Source organism: Myotis nattereri, assembly GCF_964212035.1.
Source record: "Myotis nattereri genome assembly, chromosome: 18".
NCBI lineage: Eukaryota > Metazoa > Chordata > Mammalia > Chiroptera > Vespertilionidae > Myotis > Myotis nattereri.
In genome coordinates this window covers 17,589,184-17,611,713 of record NC_138093.1, presented here as the reverse complement: position 1 = coordinate 17,611,713, position 22,530 = coordinate 17,589,184, and the positions used below count along the sequence as shown (strand labels likewise).

The following is a 22,530-nucleotide window of genomic DNA, read 5'->3' as shown; positions in this document are numbered from 1 at the left end:
TGGCCCCGCCCCCGCCCCCGCCCCCCGCCCCCCGCCCGGCTTCAGGCCGCGGAGCGCCGATGAGCTCGATAAGCGGGGGCGCAGCTGCGGCGGAGCGGCGGACGCCGACTGGGCGTCCACTGCCTCCGCTCCCCGCCTTCTTCCTCGGCTCCCCGCTCCTTCCCGCAGCCGCCCGAGACCTCCCGGGGAGACTCAGGTACGGGCGCCTGCCTGGTCGGGGAGAGGTGGGGGGGCGGGGGGCGAGGTGGGTGGAGGGAGGCGGAAGGAAACCGAGACGACGCCCCAGTCCCGCAACGTCCGCGTCGGGCCTGGGGGCCTGGGAGGGTGCCCCGAGCGGGAGCAGGCGGGGGGTGGGCCGGGATGCGGTGAGGAAGGGCGATGGGGCGGTGTGCCCCCGCGGGGAGGAGGGACCGGAGTTTGGAGCAGACCTGGTGCGACAGATGGGGCGGGGGAGGAGCCTGTGGCCGGAGGGCCGGGCTCGGTGGGGATTTAAAGGGCTCGGGGAGTGAGCCTGGCCGGTGCGGGCGGGCGGTCGCGGCGCTGACAGCTTCCGTGAATAGCGGCGTCTCGGTCTCCGGGCTGCGTGCAGTTCCCGTCGCCGGTTTCCCGGAAACTGCAGCCGCGACCTCGCCTGCGGGCGAGAGACGGGGAAGGGGAGTCAGACCCGGAATGGAGGCGGGGACGGGGGCGCCCGCGGCCCGCCAGCGAGCCTGGTGCGAAAGGAAACACACAAGGTTGCCTGTTGGTTTCTGCCAACGTTTATCAAACAACAGGCTAGAAGCGTGTTATGTGTAAAGCCCCCGAAAAGAGAACGCACTGCCTCTTCCAAAAATACACACGTGACATTGTAAACGTGGGAGGATGGCAGAGGAAGCAGACGGTGATGGCATTTTTTAGGTGAATTGTGCGTGACTGTTCTGCCCTCCATGCTGAATTACATGACGAAGACTCTTGTTTACATATATATCACAAGCACCTGAATGCATACGTGAGTTTTTGTTTGGTTTTTCAGAAATCTTCTTAGTAGAGTATAAGTCTAATTTCTAAGCATGGTTTTTTTTTCTGTGAGTTGTTTGGTACAGGTATCATCCGTTGCCCAGTGGTTCATGATGCGTAGTTAGTTCATCTGCCTGCTGCTTTGCTGGTGGCTTTTTTTGTTGGTCAGACGCTGGTTTCTGGCCTTCCTGAGGCTGATCCTTGGGTTATGGGACCTGAAGATGGGTCTTGTTCACCATTAAGCTTGTAGCTTCACCGTATGTTTCATAAAGATGTTATGTAAATCTGACTGTTAGGTCCTGTGAGAGGTTGAGGTAGCCTCTTTGTGGGGTTTACCATGCAAACAAAATACAGGTGTAATGAGAAACTCGGTCCTTCAATTGCTTCCTTTGTCATTTGTGGGCGTTTTGTTTGTTTTTTTTTCACGCGTTCTGTAACATTTCTGCATGAATGGATTACTCTGAAACCAAGGCCAGATGTAAGGGACAGAAATATTGTTGAATGAACTCTAGAGTTGTTTACTCAGGTGGCAAGAATTTGTGTGTGTTTTTCTTAACACGTGGATAAGTTTCATGTTCTGGAGCATTTCTTATTAAAGAAAACTTTCTTACCAATTTGTTTTGACAGGAAGCCAGCTTCAGATCTTTCTTCTATTTCATTTATGAAACTGGACTGTGGGCTTGTTTATTTTTTTCCATTATAACATTAACCAACAAACTGATGTCTAGCTATAGTTAATTTGAAGATCTTCAGATTCTTCTTGTGGAAGGGGAAAGAGGGCTGCTGGATGGTTATAGGGAAGAAGTGGTCTTTCTAGGACACAACTGTGTAACCTGCTGGGCCACTAACTGAATAAATATCACAACTGATCATGCGCAGCCACAGATTAATTGAGGCCTTTGCTTCTGCTACTTCAATGAGCAGAGTGGCTAACACTATTCATTACTTATCTTTACTAAGCCTTAGCTTTCCTGTAGTTTTCTAGTGCCTAAGAGTAACAGGAAATGCACATAAATCCCTGAGCAGAGTGCCCAGCTCACAGTAAAACTTTGGGCACTCCTTAGCTAGTCTCATCTTTCATCCATCTTCTAGTCCAAGAATCTGAAAACTCATACCTGCATATGTCAGCTTTTTCTGGAGAAAATTTTGAGTATGTTGCTGACTCAAGCACGTGTCTGGAAAAATCACAATGCATATTAGCATATAAAAGGAAGTGAGACTTTCTGTGGGGAAAGAAGAATTTCTTACGAAACATCCCTTTTCTTTTTTTTTTTTTTTAATATATTTTATTGATTTTTTACAGAGAGGAAGGGAGAAAGACAGAGAGTCAGAAACATCGATGAGAGAGAAACATCGATCAGTTGCCTCCTACACATCTCCTACTGGGGATGTGCCCGCAACCCAGGTACATGCCCTTGACCGGAATCGAACCTGGGACCTTTCAGTCCGCAAGCCGACGCTCTATCCACTGAGCCAAACCGGTTTCGGCACGAAACATCCCTTTTCTTGGAACACCCAGTGCTATGCTTCAGGACAGGATGTTAGAGTTTACAGAATGCTTTTGCATGTAGTATCTGAGCAGACGCCTTCCAATTCCATGCAGAAGCCTAGAAAGTACTGTTTCACACATGAGGGAGCTGAATCATTGTTCAAACAACTAACCTCAAGTGAGCACTGGAAGTGTTCTGCTGACTGCTCACTCCAGGTAAAAATCCTAAAGCATTCGATGTCTCACTTCCAGGGAAGCACCTCCTATATTCATTTCCTTCATGTACGGTCTGCTTTTTCATTTTATAAACATTTTGTCACTCATTTCCTCCACATGTTCTCCTAAGAAAATTACATCCATTTTTTCATGATTTTTACTATTTCTTATGTGTTGAGGCTCAGCAGGGGGGTCCCTGGAAAGGAGCAAGTGAGAGGGGAGTAGTTGAAGTCAGAGAAGTGAAGGAGGCCCCTTCACAATAAGGCCTTGGCCTCTGCTGTAAGTACTTTCTTTACCTGACACCCAGAAGTCTCACATCCAGTGAAACCTATTTTTTCTTTAAGGTGGTGAGTACTTAACTCTGCTGGGAAGTAGAAGAGTACCTCTAGCGTAAAAAAAAAATATGCCTCCCAAGTTCAAGCGCCACCTAAACGATGATGATGTCACTGGTTCTGTGAAAAGTGAAAGGGTAAGTTCAGAATCTTAAGCTTTTAAAAAAGAAAGACTAAAAATGTCTTCATTCCTTTTCTAAGTACTTTGTTTTAGAAAACTAAAGTTTATGGCTATATTCTAATCCCTTTGTTCGTCATAGTAAACATTAAAAAGCAGTATACGTTACTTAAATTGGTGACTTAATTGAATTCTCCTTCCATTACTGATCTTGTCAACAGATGTTGGCTGGAAAAATGTTGAACTCTAATCATGTATAATTTTTTTTTTTTAAGAAGTCAAACCATTCACGTTAATCCATTGGGGCATTTTCTGCACTAGCCGGTCCCTCTGCTGGCCATGAATGCTCTTCACCCTAATCTTTGGTTGGCTCTTTGTTACCGTTTGGATCTCAGCTTAAATTTCACCCCTGGAGAGTGATTTTCCTGGACAGCCTAATCTCATTTAATCCCCCTGTCTCTGTCTGTCCCATCACTGTTTTAATTCTCTGCATAGCATTTATCACCATCAGATATTTTTCTATGAGAGCTCAAACCTTGTCTGTGTTACTCAAAGCTGGTGCTTGGTCCTTAGAACAGTGCCCAGCACATAGATGCTCAAACATCTCTGTTGAATGACAGCTGACTAGAGGAAGGCAGGAGGAGGAGAAGGGACTAGCTCTTCCCAACTGCCCTCCGTTCCTTACTCCACACGGGCTCAGTGCCCTTTCTGCCTCGTGGTCAATCATAGGATTCCGCCATTAGAGGCACTTTCTTTCAAAAGTCTGCCAGTGTGGTCTGTATCTTTTAGCTTCCATTGAAGCCCATGCAATTACTTCTCCCCCTGGAAGCTTGGAGTTCAGAAACTCCACCAGGACAGAACTCGTTTTATTACTCCTGACTGTGTAAGCCCTGAAATCTGAAAACTCAAGTCATTCTCTCTCTCTCTCTCTCTCTCTCTCTCTCTCTCTCTCTCTCTCTCTCTTTTTTTACAGAGAAATCTTTTGGAAGATGATTCAGATGAAGAAGAGGACTTTTTTCTGTAAGTTTTTTAACAGCTTTATTGGGATGTAATTGACATATAATGTATACACTATGAGTTTTGACATATGTACTGTACACATGTGAAATCATGACCAAAATCAAATAAGAAACAGCGCCATTATGTTCAAAGTTTCCTTGGACCTCTTGGTAGTAATCTCTCATTCTCCCAATCTCTAGGCAATCACCGATTGCTTTCTATTTCTATAGTTTGTATTTTCTAGAATTATATTTATTATAAGTGGATCCATACCTTATTCCTCTTTTTTTACTGACTTCATTCACTCTGTATAATTATTTTGAGATACATCCATACTGTCACATATATCGGGTTTGTTTCTTTTTATTTCTGAGTAGTATTCCATTATATGAATATTCTGCAGTTCATTCACTTAAGATGGCTATTTGGAATAGTTGTACTTTTCAGCTATTATAAATAAGGCGACTATAAACATTTTCATACAGATTGTTTTGTGTGAACATCTGCTTTCATTCTCTTGGGTAAATACTTAGGAATAGAGTGGCTGTTGTATATGTACAGCTGTTTTCCAAAGTGGTGTCCCATTGTATATTCCCATCAGCATTGCGTGAGAGTTCTAACTGCTCCAAATTCTCATCAGCACTCCATATGGTCAGTCTTTCATTTTAGCCGTTCTTGTGGGTGTGTAGTGGTATCTCATTACATTTTAATTTGCATTTCCCTAATAAAAAATTAGGTTGAACATCTTTTATGTGCATATTTTTCACCCTCATACCTTTATTTTTTAAATGTGTTTTTATTGATTTTTTAGAGAGAGAGAGAGAAACATTGATTGACTGCCTCCTGCATGTCCCCTACTGGGGATCCAGCCCAAACCAGGGCATGTGTCCAGACTGGGAATCGAACCGGTGACCACTTAGTGCACAGGATGACAATCAGTTGAGCCATACCGGCTGGGCATCCTCATATCTTTTTTATAAAAAGCACATGTTAAAATCTTTTGCTCAATTTTAAATTTGTCTTCCTAGTAAGAGCTTTTTATACAAGAGCTTTTTTCAAGAAAAAAAGTTCCTTATCAGATATGTTGTACAAATATTTTCTCCCAATTTGCAATGAAATCTTTTCATTTTTACAACAGTATCTTTTGAAGATCAAAGTTTTGATTCTGATGAAATAAGTTTATTAATTTTTTAAAAATTACTTTTGCTTATTTAAGAAATCTTTGCCAATCTCACTAAGATTTTCTTCTATTTTTTTCCTTAGGAGTTTTATAGTTTTGGCTTTTACATTCAGGTCTATAATATACTTTAAGTTAATTGTTACATATGGTTGAGTTAATTAAGTAAAGGATAATTTTTTTATTCTTTTGGCATATGTCTGTCTAATTGTGCCACCACCATTTGATGAAAAGGTTATTCTTTCCCCATGGAATTACCTTAATAATTTGTCAGAACTAATTGACCTGACCGATCCTTTGGAGTTATGTTTAGAAAGGGCTCTCATATGGGCCTGTGTTTATATGTGCAGCGTCGGGAAGGAGGACATACTGTTATAGTTTCCTCTGGAGATTAATGCAGAGATAATCTTGAGAGGAACCATCGGTCTCCCTCTTTGTTATAATGTGAAGTTTTTTGTAGAGGTTTTTCCCGCCCCCAAAATAAAAACATTTTATAAAAAGTAATTGACAACCATCAAGCATTGAACAGAAAGAGTCTACAGGATATAAAACAAATCCAGTTACAGGAAATAGTATCATTTGTTGCATGAAGGGCAGATGAAGTGGGAAGATAATTTCCTACAGGAGACAAGATCTCCATAGAGTCACAAAGCTAACTGCTGGTCGTGCTGACTATGTTAAGGAGCCTTAGTCTACAGCAATAGCTACCTGTCAAAAAAGAACTCAGTATTGGAAAGAAGGCCAGATGCTTTGGTTAAATAAGTGATTGATTACCTGAATGAAGTTTAGACACCCTTGTGGGAAACACAAACTCTTCAGGCAGCGATTTACTACTGAAGGTCCACTCCCAGGTCATGCTGTGTGTCTTCCAAAGGGCTGGACAGCAAAACTAGCACACTTGTCCACAATTCAACTCCGTACCCTGTGGTTTTGTCTGTGCGTTGGAAGGGAGACACACCAAATAAAGTTCTTGAAATAATTTTTAAGAATTAATCAACACCCATGTTTATAGCAGCAATATTCACAAAAGCCAAAAGTTGGAAGCAACCAAAGTGTCCATCAGTGGATGGAGAGATAAACAAAATGTGATACACATGTAGTGGACTTTTAGTCTTAAGAAGGAAGGACATTTTGGCACACGCTACAACATGGATGAACCTTGAAGATATTACACTAAAGGAAAGAAGCTGGTCATGAAAGGATAAATTTTACATGATTCCACTTATATTATGTGCCTAGAGAGGTCAAATTTATAGAGAACAAAGTAGAACAGAGGCTACCAGGGGCTGGGAGGAGTGGGGACTTGGGAATTAGTGTTTAATTAGCACAGAATCTATTTTCTTTTTAGTTTTGTAGTTTACATCTTATTCTCAATCATCAGAAGAATAATCATTACTTAAAATATCTAAAAGGTTTATTTATTTCCGGAATTTTAAAAGGGGTTAATTAAAATGATACAGCATTTTACTATAATAGAGAATGATTTGAGAAATGTTGATATTTTCATAGAGTTCTGCAAAATTTCCCTTTAGCCATGTTGTTAAGATGAGGAATCAAAAAACATACTTAAAAATTTTTATCGTTTTGAATGGATTGTTCTCTGTATCCATCCCTGATAATCAGCATTTCATTATGGCTGAAATTCAAGGTGATTGTACTTTTAGTTTTCTATAATTGATCATAAAGCTATTCAGACTCACTGGCATTGTAGTTGTTATGGTATTTCAAAGTTTAATCATAGAGCATCCTGTGTGTAAGGGTTATATAAACCCAAATTTCCCTGAAAGTTATAATATTCAGAAGAATTAGGTTAATTGTGGCCAGCATTAAGTACCATTGAAGGACAGACATGATTACATATTCAGTTCCAACAGTACCAGTAAACTGTGATTCCTTATGGTGAATGACCATGTTTAGGATTTAGTTTGATTTTGTGTGTTTTCTGTTTTGTCCTTGGTTTTTAATGCTCTCATTATTTATATGCACTCGGTATTTTGTTTTCAGAAGGGGACCATCTGGACCAAGATTTGGACCTAGAAATGATAAAATTAAGCAGTAAGTTTATAAGATACTCATTTGTGTAAGTGATTATCATTTTTCTGTGTGGACCAGACGGGGGGCAAACTATACAACCTGTGAGCCATGTCTGGCTGCCACCTACATTTGTAAATAAAGTTTTATTGGAACACAGCCATGCCTATTTGCTTTCTTATTATCTATGGCTGCTTTCAAACTACAAGGGCAGATTTGAGTAGTTGTGACAGAGACCTTATGGCACACAAAATCTATTATCTACCCAGCCCTTTATAGAGAAAATTTGCTGAGCCCTGATATAGACAAAATATAACTGCTGGGTTTTAAAAACGCAGTAATTTTTATTTTCACAAAGCTATCTCTGACTTATAGCTAAGAAAATGCAGTTCCTGGTTCTTGGTTTTTCTTGACTTGATTACCTTATGTCAAATCTATTTAGCACATTCTCAAGGTCTATTTTGTTGCTTTTTTAAAATATGTTTTATTGAATGCAGAGAGAGGAAGGAAGAGGGAGAGAGAGATAGAAACATCCATGATGAGCGAGAATCATGGATCGGCTGCCTCCTGCACGTCCCACACTAGGGATCGAGCGCACAACCTTGGCATGTACCCTTGACCAGAATCGAACCCGGGACCCTTCAGTCCACAAGCCGATGCTCTATCCACTGAGCCAAACCGGCTAGGGCTCTATTTTGGTTTTAAGTCTATAATTTGAGCCCCATTTTCAGAATGATAATAAAAGCAATATAATAGATTTTGTCATTTGAAGTGCAGTTGTCTTTTTGTATACTTCCAGAATTTTTCTCATATCACTTATCCTAATCCATATTTTGATCTAAGATTTATGGCTAATTTTCATATTGAAGCTTTTGCTCTATATATTGTTGGTGGCATACGATGGGTCATGCTGTAGTGAATGTATCTAATGTTAGAAGGGTATGAGTCCCAACAAGAAAGGAGAAGGAATGGATGGAGCAGTGAAATCGCCCTAGAAACTGACCAAGCCGCACAGACTAACTGCAGAAGAAACACTGAGTGGCTCGGGCTCCAGTACTAAGGAGGGACTGGCTGCCCTGATTTTTTTTTAAATATATTTTATTGATTTTTTACAGAGAGGAAGGGAGAGGGATAGTTAGAAACATTGATGAAAGAGAAACATCGATTCAGCTGCCTCCTGCACACTCCCCACTGGGGATGAGCCCACAACCAAGGTACATGCCCTTGACCGGAATCGAACCTGGGACCCTTCAGTCCGCAGGCCAACGCTCTGTCCACTGAGCCAAACTGGTTAGGGCAGACTGCCCTGATTTTGAGTATTGATAGCACATCGTGGGAATAAGATATTGTGATGGGGTATCACATTTTTTTTAAAATAAGTCTTTATTGTTCAGATTATTACAGTTGTTCCTCTTTTTCCTCCCCATAGCTCCCCTCCACCCGGTTCCCACCCCACTCCATGCCCTTACCTCCCCCCCATTGTCCTCATCCATAGGTGTTTGATTTTTGTCCAATCTCTTCCCAATCCCCCCACACCCACTTCTCCCTGAGAATTGTCAGTCCACTCCCTTTCTATGCCCCTGATTCTATTATATTCACCACTTTACTCTGTTCATCTGATTCTTTTATTCACTCAATTTTTAGATTTACTTGTTGATAGATAGGTGTCGTCACTTTATTGTTCATAATTTTTATCTTTACCTTTTTCTTCTTCCTCCTCTTCTTAAAGAATACCCTTCAGCATTTCATATAATACTGGTTTGGCAGTGATGAACTACTTTAGCTTGTTCTTATCTGTAAAGCTCTTTATCTGACCTTCAATTCTAAATGATAGCTTTGCTGGGTAGAGTAATCTTGGTTGTAGGTTCTTGGTATTCATCACTTTGAATATTTCTTGCCACTCCCTTCTGGCCTGCATAGTTTCTGTTGAGAAATCAGCTGACAATCCTATGGGTACGCCCTTGTAGATAACTAACTGTTTTTCTCTTTTAATATTCTCTCTCTGTTTTTTGCCCTTGGCATTTTAATGATGATGTGTCTTGGTGTGGTCCTCTTTGGATTCCTTTTGTTTGGGGTTCTCTGCGCTTCCTGGACTTGTAAGTCTATTTCTTTCACCAGGTAGGGGAAGTTTTCTGTCATTATTTCTTCAAATAGGTTTGCAATATCTTGCTCTTTCTCTTCTTCTGGCATCCCCATAATTCGGATGTTGGTACGCTTGAAGTTGTCCCAGAGGCTCCTTACACTATCTTCATATTTTTGGATTCTTTTTTCTTTTTGCTCTTACGGTTGGGTGTTTTTTGCTTCTTCGTATTTCAAATCTTTGACTTGATTCTTGGGATTCTCTAGTTTGCTGTTGGGTGTCTGTATAATATTCTTTATTTCAGTCAGTATATGTTTAAGTTCTAATTAGTCCCTTTTCATATCCTTGAGGGTCTCACTAAATTTCTCGGAGGTTTCTAGAAGATTCTTGAGTAACCTTATAACCGTGGTTTTGAACTCTATATCCAGTTGTTGCTTTCCTCCATTTCTTTCATTTGTGACATGTTTCTTTGTCTCCGCATTTTGGCTGCTTCCCTGTGTTGATAGAGTGGCTTTGTGTGCTAGGTGTCCTATAGGGTCCAGTGGCTCAGCCTTCCCAGTCACCAGAGGTGGATGCTCTTGGTGCACCCCCTTTGTGGGCTGTGTGCACAGTCTTGTTGTAGTTAAGCCTTGATTGCTGTTGGTATCATTGGGAGGAATTGACCTCCAGGTCAGTTGGCTGGGAGGACCAGTTGTATCTACAATGGGAGAATTTCTGTGCTGGAAACACCCTTATGGGGCAGGACTTGCTTCAGTGGGGCTTTGGTGCTCACTGAGTCTGCCCCCTGAGTGTGTCTCTTATGGATCTGAAGAGTTGTAATCTGGTGTGGTCTCACTTTGACCACTGGGTACACTGGCTCTTGGATCTCCAAGGAGGTGCAAAGTCAGCCACTGCCTGAGGCCACCCAGCAGGAGCTATAGAGAGATCTGCAGATTCCTTCTCTTTGTTTGGGGTTTGGAGGTGCCCAGATGAGGCGCAGCTGTGAAGCAATGCAGGCTGCTGATGAGCCTTAGGCTTTCTTTTGGATGTTCTGGGGTTCTTTGACCCAGCTGTAGTTTGTTAGGTTGCAGAAGGCCAGGCCATTCATATGCAAACGCTTCTGCACACAGCTTGGGTAGAGTTGTAAATTGGGTGGGGTGTGGTCTCAGGAAATCACAGGGCAGTACAAATAGCAATGGTTGCCCATTGGCCCTGCCCCGTATAGGTATCTGGGTCTCTGTGTCCCGCAGCCCCGTGCAGGAACAATGAACGCTGCGACCACCTCTGAGAGAAAGCCGCCCTTGTCTTCCGGCCCAATGCCAGATAGTCCAGTTTCTCCCCGTATGAGTTTGGGTCCCCAGAGTCTCACCTGGTACTGGAGCAGTCGGGAGTTTATATCTCTCTCCTGATTGAAAAAGACCACAGTGTACCCAGCTGCCACCCTCCGTACCTTCGCTCTTCCGCACCTCTGCACCTCCTCCCAGTCTAGATGCGCTTTTCTCTTTCCTTCTTGTTGTAGAACTTCCACTCAGCCAGCCTTCCCGCGGTTCTGGATGATATCCATTTTTTCTTTTAGTTGTAGTTTTGATGTGGTTGTACGAGACAGCAAGTTCGGGTGTTTACCTATGCCGCCATCTTGGTTCCTCCCGCGTATCACATTTTTTATGAGATACTTGGACTTTACTTAGGTAGCTGCTGGTGTGAAAAAATATGTCCACACTTATCCTAATCCTAGCTCATGGATTCTGAAATACAGAACCAAGGTCCCAAGAAATTGATTCAAGTACTAGACAGGATGTTTTTATTTTCTGTTGCTGTGTAACAAATTGGCCTGCAATTAGCAGCCTAAAACAGGACACAGCTGTCATCTCAGGTTTCCCATGGGTCAGGAGCTCAGTCACTGCATAGCTGACCTTCTGCACAGGGTCTGAAAGGCCTGAAATCGAGGTGTCACCATGACGTATTTCATAAATTAATATAAGGTCATTTTTGCCTAATGATTGGAGCAACAGAGGAAAAGTAGACACTTAAAATAGTGAACACGTCTGTGTTGATGTACTCCAGAGTGAGAGTAGGCAGCTGAAAACCAGTCATTAAATTTTTGAATATATATTAAACCTTCATTGAACAGCCTAAACTTTGGATAGAACAGGCCCTCATCACCTGATATAAAGGAGGAAATCATGTTTCTATTCTGAAGGTCGACAAACATGAAGGTGTTCCGAGTTGCTCCATTGTGGTGCTTCAGACCCTGCCAGGTATTGCCAGTGTCTTACACACTGTTTAAGTGAAAGCCGAGGAGCAGTGAAGGAAAGAGTTCTGCCCATTGAGTGCCAGTGTCCAAGAGCAGACCTTACATTTCCGTTTGGGGAATGGTGTTTTCATGAGCTCCTAACATACCTGGGCAGACTCCTTCGTTAGTCCTAGTGTGGGAACTGTACAGCAGACTTAGGTTACAGCTGTGTCCGTGGGATGCCTCAGCTCCCTCCTGAAAAGAAGATGAAGCTGATAGGTCAGAGTCAAGCTATTTGACTAAATTCTGCAGTACTTTAACATTTCATAGTTGAATAATTCTGAAAATTTGCTATTTTCTTTCATGTCTAATGAAAGTTTCAAAAATTATAAAATCCTCAAGAGAAAAATAAATATTGTTAATCTTTTTTTTAAACTAGTGTTCAGAATCAGGTGGATGAAGTTATTGATGTCATGCAAGAAAATATTACAAAGGTAATTGAAAGAGGGGAGAGACTAGATGAACTACAGGACAAATCAGGTACAGATATTTTATATATTTCTTGAAATTATTAACCTGTGTTTTAATAGTGTACTTCTCCCATTTTTCTAGCTGAAGTTTAGGAACATGTGACTTAGTAAAATAGTATTTGGTTCTTAACTGGTGACTGTAACGTTTTCACTTTAGCTTCCTTTGCTTTAAATCATCTTGTATTATTTCTTCAAGTGATCAGTTGAGAATGGAAAATGAATTTAAAAATTCATTGTTGAAGAGTTAGAGTGGCGTGTTTTTCTTTTTTCCTGTTACATTGATGTGCTTTGTATTTCCCATCTCCAGGAGAGGTCTAATGTCAACACTTATTTCAGATGTATCTGATAGTTTTATCTTTTCTTCCTCTGGTAACATGTTAGTCTCTGTGCCTATAATAGGTACTCAGATATTGTTTAACTAATGAGTGGCTGAATATATGACTAATCCTTCATAGAGTTGTTTAAAGAAAAAACTTATTTAATCACTTTTAAAATTCATATTTTTTTGCTTCTAAATCAGTCACTTTTTGGTCTTCTAAGAATGTAACTTTCACATGTCAATTTTTTCTGTAGATGTGCCAAGTACTTGAATTTTTTAAATTTACTTTTTAAAATTTATCTTTATTGTTGAATGTAATACAGATGTACCCTTTTCCCTCCATTGACCCTTTCTAGCCTACCCCCGCCCCCCAAGTACCTAAAGAGTATTTTCTTACCAGAATTCATGTTTGTTTGAAAGGCTTAAGGCCCTGGAAAGACTTTTCTTAATGTTATAAATATGGATTGAACAAACTGACCTGCAGCAGTTTTTTGCTTTTTGATTTTTTTTTTTTTACAATACAGAATGTCAACGTTTTTGGCTGGAGGAAAGGGAGGGTGTTGTTTTCATGCTTAAAAGGGAATAAATTTGCAGAAGTAGAAATTAATATTTTCTTGTCTTTGTGTGACTAGATAAAAGAATCCTGTTATGTCGTTTAATCCTTCTCTCCATCCTCTATGTGATATAGAAAGCTTATCGGATAACGCAACTGCTTTTAGCAACAGATCCAAACAACTCCGACGGCAGATGTGGTGGCGCGGATGCAAAGTGAGTATATCAGAAGCTCATGGAAAGATTGGTCAGCACCTGCGTGCTGTTCAGAGTCCAGAAGGAAAGGCCCCGGATCATAAGCTCAGTGAGGACAGAGACTATGGCTGCCTCACTTTCCATTATGTCTCCTGAGCCTGGGCCAAACTCCGTTAATACTTGCTGAGTGATGAATAGTTTGGGAACAGAAATAACTAAAGGAATCAGTGCTTAAAAAGTTGTTTCCATGGAATTCTTCATCGTTACATTTTATTAATAATGTGCTACCTCAACTTATAAGAAATACTGGTTTCTCTTAGAATTTATTACTAGCATGCTTTGGAGCAGCCTATAGCAGTGGTCGGCAAACTGCGGCTCACGAGCAACATGCGGCTCTTTGGCCCCTTGAGTGTGGCTCTTCCACAAAATACCGACTTCTGCACATGGGCCACGAAGTTTCAAGGAGTTTCAATCGCACTGTACATGCGCGCCCACGCGTGGTATTTTGTGAGAGAAATGATGTGAGCTTAAAATTGGAGTCAGTTCACTAAGGACTAACCTTAAGATTTCTCCACAACTGTCAAACTGACACAGAGAATGCTCTCAGCCACACTATTTATCACATAAGGTTATTCATGGAGAATCTAAATTCCCTTCCTCAAACAGAGGTAAAAGTGCCAAGAGGAAAGTAAGGGGAGCCAAAACAGAATTCTCATATCCTTTGAGCAAGGCTACAGACATGCTGCCTTGTACTGTGTATGAAATCATTGTGTTGGATGCCGGCGCTGTCTATCCTATCCTGATTCAGCTTTTTAACAGAGTTGGTAAAATGCCGTACTTTTCCTGGTCTCATATTAGAAGTGAGAGCAAGAAATCATAGACAAGAAGTCCAGGTCCATGGAGACTTTGATTACTGTCCACTGGGCAGTGATTCTTGAACGGAAAATTCTGGGCAAGCAAAACCCTTAAATTGGGGGAACCCTGATTATTCATGAAAAGATGCAAATAGCAAGTTCATATGAAATATTCTATTTTGAAAGCCTTTTAAGGGATTAGCCTGTTCACTGATGAGTTAGTATAATATGGTAAATAACAACAGATAGTCGAAAAAAGTCAGGATTAATATTAATATCTTTCTTATGTTTTTTGTGTGTTGTAGATAAAAGCCATCATGGCGTTGGTTGTTGTCATCCTTTTGTTGGTGATCATCAGTAAGTATTTCCTGGATTGTTAATTTTGGGGAGTATCATTTGTTCTGGCGTTCATTTTAATTCCCTTTTTAATTTGTCTTCAGTTGATGTGGTCTGACTGTCAGGATTGAGTAATAATTTCTGACCCCAGTCAAGAGCTCTTAGCCTGTGATCTCTGAAAATGCTCCTACATGGTATGCAAACACAGGGCTAAGTGCTTTGTTTGAGGCCAAATATGGCTACTGTTACACCAGGGCCACAGCACTCATCTTCTGCTTATTATCAACCAGAAGGAATGGCAGCTTGCATTTCTTAGCATTGTTTGAAGGACAAATCTAGATAAGCTCTTCAGATGAATGGTTTTTGTTTCTGTTTTGGATTTGAGCTTGATTTCAGTCATTAATATCCTTAATATTCTTTCAAAGTAAGATCATTTTTGATATCTCATTTTCTCCAAGGCCTCTTTCCCTGTGTTTGCAGGGACTTTATGAAGATTTGGAAAGTATCTCAAAATAATCATTTGAAAAATTCCATGGTAATATTCTCTTTTTAAAGAGAAAAGAGTTTTGTTGCAAAGAAATTGAGTCGATCCTCACCTATATGGGTGGATTCTGGGTTTGTGATTTCACCTGCTAGCGAACAGTGATTTGTTACCCACCTTAGTACTTGAGCGGTGTTTACAGTCATTGTATTCAGAGCAGTGAAAACTTTGAGTCCCTGAGGTGCACATTCCCAGCTGGTGTCTGACATGCGTGTGTCTTCTAGTGTTGCTCTCGCAGTGTAAACAAGGTCCTCTGGTGAGCGCCATGTTTCTCGCAGGTGTGCACTTCGTTGGTGGTCTCACTGTTTAGCATGGCCCCAAGTGCAGTGTCCGTATTGCTGAGTGCAGGCAGGCTGGGAGGTGCTGTCAGGAGAAAATGGACCGTTTGATAGGCTTCACTTAGGTCTCGGTTACCATGCTATCAGCCATGAATTCAATAGCATATGTTACATAGGGTGTCTATGTATTGATCAGTTGACAAAATGTTGTGCCCAGGGGCTTGCAGGAATTTAACCCTGTATTTCCTGTAGGAGCGATGGGTCAGTGTTCACTAATTCAGTGTTGGTGGAGACTTGATAGAACGTAGCTACTGCAGATACCAAGATGCAACCATACTCTATGGTGGTGATAAACAGGAAACTGCCACGGCCAAACAAAGAAAGGGTTTGTTGAGCCACGTGCTAGCCAGGAAAGGACGGCCCTGGGCATGAAGTCTGAACCGGCAGCAGGGCTGGAGCAGAGGTCAGGTCCCCTGTCCTGGAGGGACAGGCTCCTTGTTGTGCTGCACAGAGGCAGCAGCATCACTAGCAGTGTTACCAGTGTTAATAACAGAAACTGAACTGACATGGTCAGAGATCCGATCACAGCACAGCTGACAAAGAAATGTGCTTTTCTCTGCAACTCACATGTAAGATAACTAGAATTGCACATGATAATAACAGGACATTGTAGATTCTTGGAAATTTTATATATAATTTCAAAAAACATTCATTTTAATAATATATGCATACAAATACCACAGGTATTTTTTTGACAGTGCTGCTTCCCATGTAATTTTAATAAAGCAAATAGGCCTGATTAGTTTAATTTCCCCTTTTGTAAAGAGAAATTTTCTTTGAAATGTTTCAGAGTCCCTTTTAGATAAAACACGTGCACGATTCAGCCCCATATTTGTTATACTCATAGCACTGGTCCAGGTTCCGACAGAGGGTTTGGGGGAGGTTTGGGGGTTTTGACTTCCCATAATTTAAAAATTTTGTTCTTGATCAACCAAGGCCAAGGAATTGTTTTGGGTCTGAAATGTGAGTGCCGCTCCTAGGTTGGTGGCTCCTGTCTTATATGACTCAGAGGAGCCTGGGAACTACGCAGTATTCAGGGGGCTGGAGTACTTGGGTGACCGAGCCCTTGTGTGTACCTGATAAGTCAGAAATGTTCCTTCTAACCCCAAAAGAGGGAGTATGTTTTTCTGTTGGGGACCCTGTGAGGCAGCTACATATCTCAGACAATAAGTAGACATTTCTGCAAAGGTTTCTCGTCACCTGGAAACACCCCTGAGGGGCCAGAAGTAGCGATGGTCTCTCTTCTTTGGAGTGAAAATCACCATTTTATAATTTCAGAGAAATAATCTAATGGCGTTGGTCCACCATGAGAACCCAAGCTGTAATTGCATCAAATAGCCACAAGATGTCACTATAAGCTCAGTTCCCCCCCACCCCCAAATGAAAGTAAAAAACAAAGACATATTGGTGAATAACATCATAATTAAAAAACTGACTTGAGGGTGTCCCTTATAACTCACCAGTCAGATGAGGGAACCCCCTCCACAAGGTACATCTCTAAGACGGCCTCTTACGGATTTTTGTTGAGGCCCAGTAAAGCTATGTACATCAGCCTCAAGGTGTGAGCACCACACTCATCTCGGGGGAGTCACATCCTTTTCTGCTCCTTGGGAAGATCGAATTCCACTCTTGACAAGATATGTTAAAAAAAACTTCCATGGCTGAAAGGGTTTGTTAAAGCAAGTGCTACCAGGAAAAGACCAGGTCCTGGGTATGAAGTCTGAACCACCCGCAGCTACCCACTGACTAACCATCTCCTCTGTCCCTGCTGTCCTGCTGGGACATAATTTAGGGCATCTCGGAACTTCCTGCTTATCCTTGGAAAACTAGAAAATGTGGAATAGCATGAAAAAGATACAATTCAACTGTGATTTTCCACATAGTGATAGCTACTGCTAACATAACTATCATATATATGTCAAGCCTTTTCATACTAACATATAAACATGTTTTTAAAAAACTAAGATTACATACAGACTTTCTTATTAATATGTTATATTTTCTTATGTTATTTATTTTTAAAATATTTTAGCAGCTGTATGCTAAGGTTCAGCCATAATCTGTTTAGTCAAAATGCCAATGTTAGATTCAGGTGATTTTGTGATTATTTTAGCTTCTCCGTTCTCATTTGTTATCTGTCCTTTCAGCCCAAAATTCAGTCCTCATTACTTGCTTCCCAAGTGGACACAGCTGCATTTAAGAGTATTATGTCTAACATGGCAAGTGGATATGATTTTGACGTGTTCCTTTTTCGTGTTTTTCTCTTGCAGTACTTACAGTTGTGAAATACCACACTTGATTTGATGAGAGAGATCTTCATTAAACAAAATCTGGGACAATAATAATAATAAAATATTGCTGCATAATTTAAATGAAACCCATGTATATAACTTTCAAAACTTCTTTTCCAAGAAACTGAGAGGCAAGTATCACTTCAAACTGGAGCATTGAGAATGTCCATTATCTTTTTCCCCTTCTAGCAAAATGAAAATGTGCTTTTAGTAATTATGTTCAAGGCCAAGACAGCCAGCCTGTTTTGCCACATTCCAAGAACTGATTTGAAACTAGATATTTGCTCATTCACTATGTGTATCTGTAGTTCAACACTGATACGAGACTTCCAACTGCTTCTTCAGTGGCTTAAGGACTTGGACTCTTGCATTAAGATGTGGGGTCAGGAAGCCTATGTAGCTGTACCATCAATATTTGAAAGGTTCTTCTCACATTACAGTTGCTTTGCAAGCAATTTCCATGTTTATGGGTGTAACAAAAGCTAAGTGTTGTAAATGCTGCTGCCTTCAGCTGTAACTAAAAACATTCCAGTAAATCTATTTTTGACTGTATACGGGAATGTGTAGTAATTTCTTGGTATTTGAATTATGGAAATGGGAATTTTAACCGGTGTGAAAATAATAGTAATATGGTGCCATAAAACTGGAGATAATAAAAGTATTGGAGAACATCACTGTAGTTTTTGAAAGTGTCCACCAGCTACCACAACAGGTCATGGTCTAGTCTCCCTCGTTAGCCTCCAGTAAGGAGGGACCAGTCCTAACAAAGTAGGTGAAATCCACAGGGAACGCACTCCCTCATTTAATTATTGCTACTAACTCTCCTCTTTAAGCCCCTCTAACCCTTGTACCAGAAGTGCTAATGGAAGCAAAGTCTTCTCCCTAGAATCTTCTATTTTTGCAGCACCTGATCATCCCCTGGGAGGTGCATATTGAACAAGCAACTATCAGATTAGCCAACAGTAATGAGCATAAAGTCAGGAGCCTGGGTGATCAAATGCTAGGTCGCCATCACTCTCAGTCTGTTTTCAGAACAACAAAACACGTTAAGTTTATTAAAACGTGCCAACCTCCTTGTGTTGTTTAAACTGGTCAGAGTAAAAATACTAAATCCTCTATTGTGTTGAGGAAGCTTCATAATGAAGTTGCAGGTTCTACACAAACTTGTGCCTGCACATCTTGACATGTAAATGCCACTCTCAATTTGAAATAGGGTTCATAGGAAAGGCCAGTATTTATAGGGGAGAGTGATCCTGTAGAGGTTTTATTTTGGGGCGGGCGGGGGGGGGTGGGCATTTTAATTCAAAATGTATGAAACATACAACCCTTTAAAAAATTCTACAGCCCTAGGTGGTTTTGCTCAGTGAATAGAGCGTCTGCCTGCCAACTGAAGGGTCCCGGGTTCGATTTCAGTCAAGAGCACATGCCAGGAGTTGTGGACACGATCCCCAGTAGGGGGCATGCAGGATGCAGCCGATCAATGATTCTCTCTCATCACTGATGTTTCTATCTCTCCCTCTCGCTTCCTCTCTGAAATCAATAAAAAATATATTTTAAAAAATTTGTTCATAAAAAAAAAATTCTACAGGATTAGCACTAAGAAGCAAAAATGTTCTGTTTAAAATTGAAAGAATTTTGAAGGGACGAAGCAGATTAAGAAATACTCAGACACCTGCAAGTTATGAAAACCTAAATGTAATTGCTAAATTTTACAGTTTACTGAGAACATTTAAAAATAAAGAAAGGTCATACATACTATGGAGTGTTGTTGTTGGTCTCTCCACTCTTTGTAAATGTCAGTTAATATAATAAATACGAAATCTTTTGACAAAATAGGACACCCAGGAAAATGAACATTCTTACAGTTTCAGTAGCAGATATAGTTCAGCAGTGGAAATGTTTTGACTGAATCAGTTCTAGCATATGTGTATGTCCTTTTTGGGGGTTGGAACTAGACTTACCAGTGGTTAATTTTCCATTACTTGGTGTAGAACTCTGGTTCCTCCATACCTATTAGTGAAGATGAAGGTTATTTCTCAAAAAGAATCCATATTTCCGGTGTTTCTTTTCATAAAGTATGCTACTTTTAAAGAAATATAAAAAATAAAATTATTTTTTTATTTTAACCATAAAAAAAAATAAAGGAACTGTTTATATGACGATATTGTACTGTTAATATATGTAGTTCTCTTTGTATTTAAATATTTTCCTGCCAGGAACCCTGTTGGCAGACGTGTCCCTGTGGGAGTTTGCACTAGTGCTGGCCTGACTTAGTTTATCATTTCATCTTTCTGGGTCTTGATTAATCCTCGGGCCCTTAAAATGGCTGGCATTTTAAGACTTGATTGTGGCAGCCTTGGAGACATGAACCTCCTTAAATATGTGTGTTACTGATTTCAGAGAGGAAGGGAGAGGGAAAGAGAGATGGATACATCTTTGATTGGCTGCCTCCTGCACACCACCTACGGGGGGTCAAGCCCACAATTGGGGTATGTGCCCTGACCAAGAATCGAACTGTGACTTCCTGGTTCCTTGGGCAGAGCTCAACCATTGAGCCACACTTTCTCAATGAAGTCTCCCCTGAATACATCATCCAGTTACCTTACCACTTGGTCTCATCCAAGGATGTCTAAAAAGATGCATATGGGGCCCAGTAGCACACTCACAAGAGAAAGAATGTTCTTATGAGCTCTCTGTCCACTCTCCACACACTTCTCTCTTGGTAATCTGACCTCCTCTTCCCATTTGAAATGGCATTTAGGTGCTGACAAATCCCAGGTTTGACGCTCACTTGACTTGTGACCTTGGACTTACATCCAATATGCTCTTTGACATGATTCGTTTCAAATCTAGCACGTCCAGCCCTGATCAGTTTGGCTCCGTGGATAGGACGCCAGCCTGCAGACTGAAGGGTCCCAGGTTCGATTCCAGTCAAGGGCATGTACCTTGGTTTCGGGCACATCCCCGGTGCGGGGTGTGCCAGAGGCAGCTGATCGATATTTCTCTCTATTGATGTTTCTAACTCTCTATCCCTCTTCCTTCCTCTCTGTAAAAAATCAATAAAATATATATTTTAAAAAATCTAGCACGTCCAAAACAAAATTCTAGTCTGCTTCCCCAGACCTAGTCCACAAGCATCCTGTGCCATCTCGGTTGCTGGAAACTGAATCCTTCCAATTGCTCAGGCCAGGAACTGACTCCTTAACTTCTCTTACAATCTGTATCTAGTTCATCAGGAAATCCTTCTGGTTCTACCTTCAAAAATCTACCAGTTCTCTACCTCCTGGTCTGGGACTACCTGGTCCTTAGCTTCCATCATCTCTCACCTGGAATAGTTTCTAACTGGTCTCAGTGCATCTACCTTCATCCCTCTCTCTCCCCATAGCCTCCACGGCAGAATTGAGGAAATGATTCTTTTCATAGTAATCAGATCATGCTTTTGCTCAAAACTCTCCAGTGACTTTCCATCTTCAGAGTAAAAGGCAAAACCCTTCTGTTGGCCTGCAAGTTCTCTCATGATGTAACCCCAAGTGACGCTTGTGACTGCTTTGCCTGTGTTCTGTTCCTTACTGTGCTACCGCCTCACCAGGCTCCTCACAGTTCAGCAAGCACACCGGGCATGCTCCTGCCTTAAGGGCCTTGCACCTGCTGGGTCCCCATCTGCTAAGCTCTTTCTCAGGGTAGCTGTACAATTCCCATGCATTCTTCCAGTCTGATCAAATTTCACCTTCTTAATGAAGTCTCCCCCAAGTACACCATCCAGTTACCTTACTACTCTGTTTTTCCAGAACATTTAACACTCCTAACAGTCCACAGTACCTAGCTTATTGTCTTTCTCTCATCCAAATGTAAATTTAATGAGATTTTTGTCTCTTTTGTTCTGATACATCCCAAACCAATCACCACAACTGTGAGTGTTATGTTGAGTGCTCAAGTAATTGTTGAATAGATTAATCAATTATCCTGCAGATGCAAAGAAAGACCATATTTTGAAAACGTACTATAAGAATTCAGTAAATTTTTAGAGTACTTCAGCATCCCAAATAAGATGCAAGACATGGTCTTTATAATTCAGAAAATTTGCCGAAACCGGTTTGGCTCAGTGGATAGAGCGTCGGCCCGCGGACTGAAGGGTCCCGGGTTCGATTCCGGTCAGGGGCATGTACCTGGGTTGCGGGCACATCCCCAGTAAGAGATGTGCAGGAGGCAGCTGATCGATGTTTCTCTCTCATCGATGTTTCTGACTCTCTATCTCTCTCCCTTTCTCTCTGTAAAAAAATCAATAAAATATATATAATTCAGAAAATCATAAAAAGAAAGATGACATAAAAAATACAATGAGCCGAAACCGGTTTGGCTCAGTGGATAGAGCGTCGGCCTGCGGACTGAAAGGTCCCAGGTTCGATTCCGGTCAAGGGCATGTACCTGGATTGCGGGCATATCCCCAGTAGGAGATGTGCAGGAGGCAGCTGATCGATGTTTCTCTCTCATCGATGTTTCTAACTATCTCTCTCTCTTCCTCTCTGTAAAAAATCAATAAAATATATTTTTTTAAAAAAATACAATGAAAGGAGCTATAAAGACAATTAGATTAGATACATGCCAAATAGTAAAACTGGATTGCTTTCTTACACCACATATAAGAATAAAATGGATTAAAGACTTAAATGTAAGGCCTGAAATTATAAAACTCCTCAAAGAAAACACAGCCAGTAAACTCTCTGACATTGCTGTTAGCAATATTTTTTATATATGTCTCTCCCGGCAAGGGGAACAAAAGAAAAAAAAATAAATCAATGGGACTACACTAAATAAATTTTGCACAGTGAAAGAAACCACCAACCAAAAAAGCCTACTGAATGGGAGAAGATATTTGCCAATGATTTCACCTGATAAGGGGTTAATACCCAAAATATATAAGACA

The 22,530-nt window shown here is 41.1% G+C and overlaps 1 protein-coding gene across 2 annotated transcripts; it reads left to right on the top strand.

Moving 5' to 3' along the window:
* Nucleotides 1-48: 48 nt before the first annotated feature.
* Nucleotides 49-18,277, top strand: VAMP4 (vesicle associated membrane protein 4). 2 transcript variants are annotated; one of them, XM_081112354.1, is made up of 8 exons: nucleotides 49-196; nucleotides 3,046-3,170; nucleotides 4,125-4,171; nucleotides 7,332-7,382; nucleotides 12,090-12,190; nucleotides 13,188-13,267; nucleotides 14,406-14,457; nucleotides 17,586-18,277. In XM_081112354.1, exons 2-8 carry the CDS (start codon nucleotides 3,105-3,107, stop codon nucleotides 17,612-17,614), a joined length of 426 nt encoding a protein of 141 aa, XP_080968480.1. In that variant the 5' UTR covers nucleotides 49-196; nucleotides 3,046-3,104; the 3' UTR covers nucleotides 17,615-18,277. The 2 variants fall into 2 exon arrangements, with proteins under 2 accessions (XP_080968480.1, XP_080968481.1); XM_081112355.1 differs by lacking the exon at nucleotides 49-196 and adding an exon at nucleotides 475-988.
* The last annotated feature ends 4,253 nt before the right edge of the window (nucleotides 18,278-22,530 follow it).